At 35.9% G+C, this 13,033-nt stretch overlaps 1 protein-coding gene across 2 annotated transcripts; it reads left to right on the top strand.

Annotated features, from left to right (window-relative positions):
- Positions 1-526: 526 nt before the first annotated feature.
- Positions 527-5,153, top strand: Smp_026560.1 (putative calmodulin; the record flags this gene model as incomplete). Of its 2 annotated transcripts, XM_018790190.1 has the most annotated exons (6): positions 527-556; positions 681-755; positions 795-969; positions 1,006-1,147; positions 4,162-4,262; positions 4,610-5,153. In XM_018790190.1, the coding sequence occupies 6 exons, from the start codon at positions 527-529 to the stop codon at positions 4,636-4,638; spliced, it is 552 nt and encodes a 183-aa protein (XP_018655557.1). In that variant the 3' UTR covers positions 4,639-5,153. The 2 variants fall into 2 exon arrangements, with proteins under 2 accessions (XP_018655557.1, XP_018655558.1); XM_018790189.1 differs by lacking the exon at positions 4,162-4,262.
- Positions 5,154-13,033: the final 7,880 nt, after the last annotated feature.

The following is a 13,033-nucleotide window of genomic DNA, read 5'->3' on the forward strand; positions in this document are numbered from 1 at the left end:
GATGCGGATGCGCGTCAGAGCGCCCACAACTAGACGTGTTCAGTAGAGCTAATGAGGTCAGCATCAATGTCGAAGACATACAGAACTATTGATTTCCGGGGATTTGTTTACTGCTATAAATGAAAAACCGACCACCGCTTATTTTGAATTAAGACAGAGGAAATAAGTTTAGTTTCTCAAGCAGCTCCACGTTATTTAACATGGACGTGATTACACATATTAAGTTAAAAGAGAGGAAAACGATTTGGTCTTTCATTTATGATTATGAAAATTGTCACAGACAGGATATAGTTCCTGAAACATAAACATAGCTGACGTCATCAGTAGATGATACTGAACATAGTTCTAAGAAGTTTGTAGCAGTAAAGAATAAAAGAATCAAGAAAAATATTTATGTGAAATTAAGGAAACAGTAACCAGCCAACCTTAATGGTCAGTGTTGAACAAACATTTAGGGCTGCAACTACTTTTGCGTTCAGAAATAAAAGTAGTTCATAAACGACTTCGAAAATCACATGAACGGTAAATGACTCCATATTTCATATTACGCGGCACAGTAAGATTGGTTAGTGTACAGCTAATTTTTTATTCAAATAAGAATGAAAGTTGGTTTGCTTATTTACCATAGGCTTCATTGATTTCAAAAGCTATTGAGTCTTGCCTTGTGTTTAAATTCTTAGTCAATCGCAAACGGTCCTGTTACGGGTTATCGTGCTTGCTTGGTTCAAGGTTGTGCACTTATATCCTCGAGAATGGTAGGTTCCTGCGTTTATTTTACATAACGTCCACAACAGGCCGACCAATTAACAGAGGAACAGATTGCTGAGTTTAAAGAAGCCTTTTCCTTGTTTGATAAAGATGGTGATGGTACAATCACCACTAAAGAATTAGGTACAGTCATGCGCTCCTTGGGGCAGAATCCTACAGAGGCTGAACTACAGGATATGATCAATGAAGTAGATGCTGATGGTAAGACCACATTAGTTGAGTCACGAGCAATTTAAGGTAATGGTACAATCGACTTCCCTGAGTTCTTAACAATGATGGCCAGGAAGATGAAGGATACAGACAGTGAAGAAGAGATTAGAGAGGCATTCCGCGTTTTTGATAAAGATGGAAATGGATTCATATCTGCTGCTGAACTCCGGTTAGTTTGCAACTATTAAAACTTCATTGCGGGCGCATATTATTTTTATAATATGTAAATCTAAAGACGAATCGCGTTAGACACAAGGAAATCTACGTTTTTCTGATAACTTTGCACATTGCTACATTAAACTTCTTTTAGTCTATCTCAGTTCCATGGAAATTCGTGATTGTCAAGCACAGAACAACCGTTGTATATGCGCTCTCCCGTATACTAAACATGCTCTTCATGGTTCCTAGGTGAGGCTAATTTATGGACGACCTTTGAACAATGCTAGAGTGACCTTGAGATTTCCGCCTTACTGCGGTTGTGTGGAATTTATGTTAGTGTAAAAGATTAGGATTGAGATTTAAAGTTAAACGTTAGGGTTAGGAATTAGGTTTAATGTTTCCATCACGAACTGACATCAGCTATAATGCAAAATGGTATTCAGCCAAGTGAGCGGATGGATTTCGCGTCATAATTCAAGATCTAGGATCTGACCAGTTCGTCCATAAATTTTAGTCCCGCCGAAGTTAGTGTTGTAAAGGTGGGGTCTTTCTTTTAACTAATTATGGTAGTGAACCTGAAATGTATGGATGATTCTACTGCTTTAACCATACTTTCAAAAGTTAAGTAAAGATGAAAATGGATACGAGGTCAACTCACTCATATTAAGTCGTTTGCGGCTGAAGAGAATGCAAAGAAATGTAACGAGTTTATCATATTTCCCGAATATTGTTCTTGGTTAATTTAAAAGTCAGTAGGGCTTCACAGCTTGTAGTTTTGTTTAGAGTCATCACTGTCAATTCAGACCAAGAGGCGTAAATTCACACGGGTTAAAATTATTCTGAAGTCTCTAATTATGCCACTCGATTCCCCATTTGTCTACTCCAGTTTAGACTGCACCTAGAGCTGGGCTTAACTGAGGGCGAAATTCCTAGCGTCGTGATAGTATTCCATGTTATGTGTTCTAGTTCGTGTCGGGTAATGGAGGCCATTTAAAAGCGGGATTGATTTTACAGTCAAGTTTGTGCAGTTACTCTTTCAATCCGTCTCCCGATCTATTTAAAGTAGTATTCCTCTTGATGTTTTTCTTGCTAACAATGTAAACATTGACTTTGTAGCTATATGCGTCATATACTAAGTTGACACTAGCTGACATGTTTTTATGATTTTACAGTGGCATGAGAGTGTCTAGATAAGGTTCTAACAACGTATTTGTCAGTCACTATGTCGCTTTAGAACCAAACTGTGGTTTTAAATTATGATTCCCAATTACATTAGCAATCGTAACGTCAATAGCCTGTTGTTTTCGATATATTTTGTTCTAGTTATCATCGCATTTCAGTGTTACTGGAAGCGATTACATAAGTTTGTGGCACAAAATAAGTTTGTCATTTCTGCTTTCCAGGAAGAAAATAAGGGTCTTTGCTACTAATCTTATGACAAGGACTGGTTTCCGATCTTCTTAGTCATGATGAAATACTTTGAGTAATTTTTTAAAAATGTAGTTGTAATCTCCATATAATCCGTCAAGCTCAGCCCACAAACCTTGTCCATTTTGTTGATAGCGTTTCTACGTTCGAAGCGGTGTTTATTTGGTTTTTTCAACTTGCTACTGGTAGTACAAACCTATTTATCAACCCTCCAGTCTTATATCCTTTAATAAACTATTAGGCTCTTGTTTCTATGCGGTTACCTGTAGACCATCAAAGTTGTTTAGCTGTTACTATTTAGAACATTGACAGCATCATAGTGGTAAGATGTACTGGATGAAATTATCCACAAGAGGAGTTTCAAATTCTAGTTCCTTTCGTCGAAGGTATTGGAGGCAGAATGATCCGAATTTACTCAAAGTTTTACACATCAACTAGTCTTCAATGCCACTCCACAATAGGTCTTGTAACATTTTCCAGTTAGAAATACTAGTGAAGAGAATAGAACTCAAATCCTAAGTTGCAGCACAGCATCTACACGGTAATAGTTTCAGTTCATACGGTGCTTTTAAAGATGTAAATGTTACTTTCCGGCTAATCATACCATGAAATAATATTTCCTAAGGTGTCTAGAAAGGAAAACAGATTACATACTTCTCGTGAACTAAGCATGGCCACAGGGTCCCCCGAATAACTACTTGATGCTAATCACGCGGCATTTTTGCAAGATCTCTACCTGTTAGCTCCATTCACCGAAGGCCTTACTACCGGAGATAGAAATCCATGTAACTAGGTAAGGTGCGTTACCTTTAAGGTCAACATTCTCTAACTTCAATTGTAAAAAACCAACATTGCCACAGATACTGGTTGTTTGTGGGAGGCGGCTTACTACCGGCGAATCCCATTACAATCATTAAGTTGCTGCATCTAGCCTTACCATTCGTCAACCGACCTGTCTGGCATGGGAGGATTTACAACAACTGTTCTAGCCAATATATATCAATCGGGTCATTACCATAGTTTAACCCTACTACCGTGTCAAAGTAGCGGATTGTTTAATAGAGTAAAAAATGTTGACGTCCAATATATATATATATATATAATGGACAAGTAAAATTAGAACATAAGTTGTAAGATAAAACCTTATTCTCAAGATTTGCACAAAGCAGAAGTATGAATACATTTTTAACCCCGTTACCGGCCATAAGCGACGTTACCGCACAATATTAACTGGGTCATGTACAATGATGTGGCGAATGAGTTTTTGCTGTAGGCAAGTCAGTACAGTATACAATACTTGTTAAGGATTACAAGGGTTTCACATCTAACCCAATTTGAACAAAGATATAGTCAGTCGAAACGGAATTTTCTCTGACAGGCGTCTGTAGATGATCAGGTGAATATATTTCTGGATTAAATTAATATGAGTACTGGATAATTTCAAGTGACTAAATCACCACCTAACGTGAGCAGTGTAACGTTATGTCCATCAACCAATGACCACGCAAATAAAACAGTTTTCTGAAAACTGTTGTATATGTGGAATATCTACCAAAAATGCTAACCCTATCGTATGCCCTTATACATTTTCTACAGACATGTAATGACTAACTTGGGCGAAAAGTTAACTGATGACGAGGTCGATGAAATGATACGTGAAGCTGATATAGATGGTGATGGTCAAGTAAATTATGAAGGTAAATTCAGTATTATTTGTCTATTTTTTAGTTTAGTGGTTGGGTTCTTGTAGATTTAGTTGTTTTTACGTCTTAATGTAGTTATTTGGTATTGTTAGTAGTTTGTTTATGTTTCACCTATTTCATAGGTGTTTATTTATGTTGTGCATCGTATATATATATTTGTATACATATATATATATATGTTGTTGAAATTTTGCAATTTCATTGTTATCTTTTTTACCCTATATATCTGCGGTGCGTTTTCATGTTCACCTACGACTTATCTGATGGTATTCTCATGTGATGCCTTTGTCCTATCCGCTATCGTCTCAAAATTTACCTACTTCTGTGAACTACATCAACAGAATTCGTGAAAATGATGACGGCGAAATGAGAATACTAAAATAATACATCAGAACTAAACATTCTCATCACACTTTCAGCTGAATGCTCATTTTGAGCAAATGAATGTCTGTAAAGCAATCTTGTGATTGGCGTGTTGAGTCGCCCATTGTATACGCATGTCTTGTTTACAAACTACGTAATTGATTATACTGTTTGAGTTTTCCTGGTTTTTAATGCTCTGGGCTATTTTTTGTCTGTTTTTCCCCAGAAAATTCAAAATGTATGCCCCTCCCCCCACTTAAAACAATAAAGCCCTTACTGCTCACTTTTTGCATATATATATATATATATATATATATATATATATAAGCCTCATTTTTTTAGGCTTTCTATGTGATGTTGAATTAACCTATGTTAAGATTTTCCGTAGACAGTAATGATTGTTTGTTCTATCTAATACGTTTTCACAATGCTTTCGCTCGATTGGGATATTATATAGGTCTTTGGAGTTTCTAAATCAACCATTTAAAAATTTTTTTGTCGAATATAGAAATTTTGATTCGTATTTATCATTTTCCGATAAAGCTAAAGTGGTAATTATTATAGTAGTAAAATGAAAGTCTTCCGTGTTATGTACTGCATCGTTTCACAGGAAGGTTTAGGGGTCTTTCTATGATTCAAGTTGAGCGTTATCGGTTTGTTTTTGTAGTAACAGTAATCCACACTACCTAGGTCGGCTTAACTTTAGTATGCAATTCTATTTTTACTTATTTAAGTAGAAAGTAATTTGAAAAATCCCTTCCTGTCACATTATTCTGTCTCATCCTTCGTTGTTTCACAAATGATAATGCATGCATATGTCGTATTTGTTTATTTTTCCAACTAAGTATAATTCCTTCATTAGTTTACCTATTTCGCTTGGGAAAAATGTAGTACCGTGGTAGTTTTGTGGTAGATGTCAACTTTGGGGATATTCTTTGTTATAATTGCCTATTCCTATTTTCAGAATTTGTTACAATGATGACGACAAAGTAACCTGAAGTAGTTTATACAAAATATTATCATTCCTGGTATCTCCACTAGAAGAAGTGAATTACCGTCGCCAAAAAAACTTCGTACACGTTAAGACACTTGTTGACAGTGACTTGTAGGAAAGCCTGATTTATATAAATATAAATATATACATATGTATACGCATGTCATCTTGTCATTTTCACACGTTTCCTTGATTAACTTTACCCCTCCACACATATACGTTTCCTCGCTTTACCATCTCACGAGGTAATTGTTCACGTTCATTCTTTTCGTCTTATTATTATTACGATTTATTCTTTTAAACATCTTTAGTTATTTTACTCATCAGATGTTTGTGGTGAGAATGGTTTTCCTTTGTTTTCCTCTTGAATTTTACTTTCTCTTGCTCTTTGCATTCCAATGATTGAGTTTGTTACTGTGCCATGACGTTATTGGTGTATATGCATACTTCTTTGTTTTTCTATCCCCTAAAAGAAAAAACTGTACTATTTTCCTCTTGATATAATGTCTGATTATCGCATCAATGAAAAAAAAGAATGAATAACATATTAACTGTTGAAATGTGCACTATAATCCTTCCTGAATTAAGTTCATAAATGAAGTCAGTTTGCTCACTTATATCTTTCTTCTCTAAAATCCTAATATTTGTTTCACCGTTAAAAGGTTTTTTTAAATTAGTTCATCTATTCCTGGGAGCTAAGTAGTAATTTTATTAGTGAATGAAACCTAATAATAATTTTCTCAAAGCCTTTCCAGATAGTTCGTTTCAGCCGTCACATCCCTTTAAGTAGGTCTCATCATTAAGCTAAAAAATATTCTATAGATATCTGTTTATTGTCGGGCTAATGCTTTGCTAAAAAACCCATTAATTCAGTGGATAGAGCTTTCTAAACAGTCAGTCGAATAGATGTCATTTGAAGCCATTGTGTTGTTAAATGGGGCTGTCTACTTAGCGCGATTCATCAGAATTATTTTCATTGAATCAGGTTTATATGTTCCTCCTTGAAATATAATTGCTAGTTACAATGTTTTAATTCTGTTTCAAGCGATCACCACCACCAAAGCTTCACCTTTTGGACCACGTGTTCCAGTTGATAGGTATTATATGAAATCACGTCTCGATCTAAATTTGATCTACGATCTTAGAGTAATTAGTAACTGTTGATGAGGTTTTGATAATGAGCAGAAAGTTATGTTTGTTTGTTCCATAAATTTCTATCATAGACAGTTTCTGTCCAATATTTAGTAGCGTGACTATTTCTAGTCGGTTTTAGCATGGTTATTTGGTTTTGCATGTTCACTATGCCTCGTGGACCTTGTTTTACATTATTGCCAATTGTAACGGTTTTTCCGTTTGCTTTTATTATATACACAATGTCAAAAGCTTATTTTAGCCAGAGTAATCTCTGTATAAGAAAATTGAAATATATCCACTTATTGAATGCTGGTCGGCGGCCTATGCTCCATTGTGGAGTAACAGGCGTAAGTAGTAGTAGTAGTAATTGAATTTATCATAAAGGCAGCAGTGATTTAATGACTAAGTTTCTACTAAGTTGCTTTATATCAGGATAATAGTCACATAAAGATTCAACTCGCTATACACTACTTTGTAAGTGACTTGAGGAGACCTCGATGAAATCCAGTCATGTCATTTAATGTGAACAGGAATTTTAATTTACTCACATTTGAGGTACTCGTGCTTCTGTCTTTGAATATTGTTCTATAAAAGTCGTAGCGTTTTATCTTAAGTATTGAATTAAGCTTTTTGAACTGAAATGGTCTAATATTTCTTATAAGTACTCAAAGGTATTATGTTTGTGCAAGGAATTAACTTGGTAACATATTGTCGATCTATTCATTTTTATGTGGTGTACTGAATAGCGTCAATATAATCCATTTCATTACTTAGGCTTCGTAGTTAGAACTACAAATCTCATTTTTCTGTTAAGCTTTTTAATGATGTGGTGTTAAGGTAATTTGCTAGCATATGTATTTCAACTTCATCACATTTTCGAAGACTTGAACTTGTTCATCATAACGATATGGGATAGTTAATCGCGTCTAATATTCTATGGGCTCCAAAAATAAAATTTCTGAGGATATAAATTGTTTAGTTAAGTGTAAAATATTAAGGTATTCGCTTCAAAAGTATTGACAATCCGTTAGATCAATGTGTTGTAATTAGTTTGTGTCTATTTTAACGACTTCCTAGGTTAATCGGTTACTGTCGCATTAATCTTTGTTGCTATGTTTTAGTGATTCATTAAGATTCTATTCCCTTAATTTCATTTCAATGTGGGCACCAGAAAATTAAATTGAGATCACAAATGAGTTACGGAGTAAATCAACTGAGTATCTTAATATAATAATCGTCCACTTGTCCACACGATAGGCGAGATTCGTTTCTTATGATTGTATCTGTCATATGGCTTGATTCATTTAGAGAAGAAAAGAACTACTATTAACACAGTAATTACTTTTTTAACGCTACATAAATCCCTGTGATGCGGATCGTGATGTATCTTATTTAAGTTGTAAATTATGAAACGCTTTTGCTAGCTTTGTGAGAGGGGTATGTGAGTTCTACAGCATTAAGAATTTTCTAACGAGTATCATTCACCAAACAATCACCTTTAAGTTTTGTTCAACATTTGTATAAAAATAGTACTTTTCCCTGTCCTATTTAATCGTCACCAGTGGCTAAGGGAGATAACCAATGTTTTATTGATGGAGTTTGTGTACTTTTTTGTGCGCTTTTTTGTTCTAGCAGTGATATACATCTCCAAGCTTTGTGGGAAGGGATGTATTTAAGAGGTAAGCATTACTACTCTAAACAACGTTAACGGTCAAAACTAATTCAAATAGCACTTTAGACATCATCATTAGTGTCAGTGGATTAAGAATTAACTTTATTAATGTATGTATTCACATATGTTGTAAAATATGCTACGGATAAATTAGGGCTTCAAATGAATACACACCGTTCAAAGTTGCTATACTTCGGATCAGCGTTATTAAAAGACAGTGGCAAACTCATCACTTGTTAGAAATTAAAAGGGATAGGTAGAAGTCTGTGGGACCACTACGTGTTTCGTGCTGTCCAATCTAAAGTGGTCATAGTCAATTATAGTAACTACGCGAGTTGTAAGGATATTATGCATCGATTGTTCTATCACTTCGTGGAAGTGTTTGTTGCTTTAAATCATACACTAGCTAACCTTGCACTGTAAGGTGACCTGTGGAGCACACGTAATTTTTATTGTAATCACAGCTGTACCACCTAAATTAACAGACTACTTTTACCGGTGGTATCGATTTATTGGGTCTAAATGACACGTGTAACGCAAACAGTAAAAAATTATAACAGCTTTAGGTCACGTGCTGAGACTACTCATAGCAGTTTTCCCCACTTAACCAACTACTTAGCTGATGTGATTGACTAGTATATTGTGATGACAGCAGTCAATATATATTATAAACATAATCTTAGTTCCTCCAGATTCCACTGTAACATTATTGATGGTTTGAGTTAGCATCATGGCGAGGAACCTCGGGGTAATTGCAGCGTTGTGCTAATTGGTAGATTAAAAACAGTAAACTTAAATGCAATTCAGTATGCTTTTTCGACAGTTGGATAGTACAAAGTAATTGCAAATATTTTTTATTTTTATTCTCTGCAACAATACACATCATATTACTATGAGAATTTGCGTGTCAAGAAACCTGTAAAGTAGTTAGTATCACTCGTGGTTTGAGAAAAGATTTCTTATCATTCCAATACCGCTCATGTGATTTCGAATCAATAAGTCTCACACTATATGATGTTATTTGATTCATTAATTAAGTTTAAAAAAGCTGACAGTTGCACATGTGAAATATAGCTTGATACGAATTGGTTTAGATAAGAAGAATGAATTATTTAGGGAAGGATGAATTTACTTAGTGAGAGAAATGAACAGAACTGTTAAAACACAAGATACTTGTTTGATCGTAGTGAGAGATTCGTTGTAGAGTTCGCGTGCACCATAAGAGCTACTTCACGGGTCTATTGAGCTGGTATTCGCTTTCTACCAATAAACAACCATTATTTTATCAAGTAGTGCTCTGTTTGTCTTCAGTTAGTATGGTTGGTCCTGTATTAGTGTTTTCAGAATCCCCATTATGAAACAGATCATGGCGAATTGATTATCGGGTTTGTTAAGAGGATAGTTAGTGCGTGCGATACTTTTTCAGGTTCAGCTCGTAGATATGGGCGTTAACGAAGGGCAGATCAGTGGTGATATTGGTTAGGCTTTTCTGACTATAAGCTTACTTATGAATTTTAGTTTTTCAAGATGATAGTTTCCGCTTGTCAGTGAAGAACGTCCACTGAGGTTAACTCCAATTTAAGTGGTCCCACTAAGACTACAAATTAGCTTTCACACTGTACATCGAAGATGAAAGTAAAATGTTCAGTTCTTTGCTATCATGCGACCTTAACGACATATTCTAGGATACTGTAAACTTGAAAGTTTTCCAAGCTTAGGGTCATCATACTTTAAGATTATTGGTTCCCTTGATATTCCAGGCTACTTGGCGAAATGACATGAGACCGCAGTAGACTGGATTTTATACCTACCTAGGTTTGGGCCCCCCAAATGTCCGGGTGTGGCCAAGGATGGGTAGAGTCCACTCCCCCTCTCGAAATGCTGTCACGTAGACATGCGTATACAGCCACTACCAGAGAAATCCTACCTCGCGTCGCGGGTGTTGTTCACGAAACTGAGAGGAAGAAAAGCGAGTTTTCGGTACTTTAACCGGGTCACCGACCACCATGAGACTTCATCTCCTAAAGCTGCTTTACTGTCTTGTGGATTAGACCTGTAGGTCAAGAACTCAGGATGTGACTACTTAAGGAAACCACCTGCTTCAGTTTAGGTTCTCAGGCATTATTCCAACTCTCACACAAATCAATGATAACTACTGACCTTATTCTTATTGTGTGGCACGTATGTATTTTATGCTCCCTTGTACCAATGTCAGTGTGCTCAAATAGATAAATAAATTTGGGCTTTTTGGGAATGGGTGGACTCAATCAGTCAGTCACAACGTAGAACTTCGTACGAACGTACATCAGTTCGAATTGCCATACCACATTAGCACAGAGATGCAGTTGTCCATTCAAATCCCATAGTGGTAAAAGTAGTAAAAGTACAAGCATTATTGTGAAAGATTAGGGTTTGAAGATGTTATTGAAGGAGTATAATCCAGTGAAAAAAATTTGAAAAGAGAAAAAAGAAAAGATTAGAATTTGGCAGAACACAAAGAGTGGATGCACCTTCGCCATTGCAAACGATGTTGAGCCATGTCATTCAAGGTCTCTAACCATCGATTGCTATCATCTCGCGAATCCCAACCAGGTAGTCTACGCCTATCAACATGACTCAGTCCAATTGTCAGTGATTTCATGGATTTGTGCTACGTTTTGTTCTGGCCGCCCCTAGCTTTCTTCCAACCTACTCTTACACCATGAAACATTGCATTTCGGGGCAGTCGGTGGTTGGGCATACGTAACATGTGTCCTAGCCATCTCAACTGATGAAGTCTCACTACTTCAATCGATTTGCCATCCGTACCTAGTACCCGTTTCCTAACAACTGCATTACTCACCCGGTGCTATCAGGATATACGAGCAATGCTTCGAAGACACCTATGATGGGCGGACTAGGATATTATCCAGTATGTCGCAGGTTTGATATGAGTCAGCTACTTTTTTAGCCTGGTAGTAATCACTAGTCCTTACACGTAATATGCCTTAAGGTTGTATGTATCTGTACTGTAAATGATTTATATTGAAAATAAACAAACGATACGTTCAGTTACCTAGATTTCAACAAAACAGTTAAATAAGCACAATTATTCAACATGAAAGTGTTTATAATCGTTGGTTAAGATGTAAACAATTATTGGTCAGTCGTATAGAAATGGATGATAGGAATCTAGATCACGCGATACAATTCACTATACTCGATAAATTGTTTCATTACACACGAATCATAATGTTACTCTGTAATAGGAATTGATCAAAAAGTACTTATTTAAGGGTGTGCTATATTGTTCTCATGATCTCAATTAAAAAAAAAAACGTGATTTTTTTCTGGTAATCTAGTGATCAAGGCAAAATATGATGTCATATTATAAAGAGATGATAGAATTTTAGTACAAACAACTTAAAGTGATCAGTAGCAAAATAGGAATCCAAGGTTGTCAGTTTTATGTTGAATGTAAAATTAGAAATTGTTGATTTACTAGTGGTTATCAGGAGGATTCATTGTTGTCTCAGTTTGTGAAGCTTAATGACTTTAAGATCTACACAAATATAGTTAATCAGTGACAATATCAACTGAATGTATCCGCATCCCAGCGCCCGTAAATGAAGTGGTAAACTCTATAATGTGTGTTATGTGAACGTTGTCTTTGGAGCATAGGGTAAAAAATAGTTCGAAACCTTAATAGCTAAAACATGAATGATAATCGAGGCTAGCTACCAAGCTAATTAATCTACTCGAATATAAATTCAATAGAAACTTCATACACTTATCCCAAGACTTTCATTGTTTCTGTGTTTGATATGATGATCTAAGGAGTATAAGATTTCTTAAATGATTAACAGATTCACAAAACCCCTTCTGATTATAATCATATGCTCACTAGTGACTGACTTCAAGATACATGTCCTGGAGTTCTAGTGGGAAGCAGTGATCAGTGGAGTTCAACCACGTCTGTTATGAGATAACAACTCACTAAAGACAGTTGGTGAACGGCTGCTCAAACTTCGTGGATTGGTTAAAGTTAGACATTAACACCGTTGGATGCCGGCTCAGTAGTCTATCAATTAAGTGCTCTGGCGCGAGACTGGTAGGTTCGAATCTCGCGAGTGCGGGATCGTGGATGTGCACTGATGAGGAGTCCCACAATAGGACGAAACGGCCGTCCAGTGCTTCCAGGTTTTCCATGGTGGTCTAGCTTCAATTGACTCATGATTTCAACTATGAAACATACTGAAATCTCCACAAAACCCCTGATAACAGATCAATATTGTGTTTTTACAAGATGCAACTTATCAGTCTTAAACTGAATGAGTAGTACGATGTCTAATTTTTATTATTATTCGAGAAAGACCTACAATCCAGTATGAATTGACATGTACTTGCTTCATTCAACAAGTGAATAATAAGATGAAATACAACGTGGCGATCAGTCAACCATTATTCGCACTTTAGATGGATTATATATAATAATGGGATTCAAGGAATGCATTTCGTTCTATTTGGAACCTATCAGCTGAATTTACTTGTATCCTACAGTTGATGTATTACGTTCAAATTTGAAACCAATACTTCTAGCTTCTGAAGTCAACACATCCGCTG

Source organism: Schistosoma mansoni, chromosome W (assembly GCF_000237925.1).
Source record: "Schistosoma mansoni strain Puerto Rico chromosome W, complete genome".
Classification (NCBI taxonomy): Eukaryota; Metazoa; Platyhelminthes; class Trematoda; order Strigeidida; family Schistosomatidae; genus Schistosoma; species Schistosoma mansoni.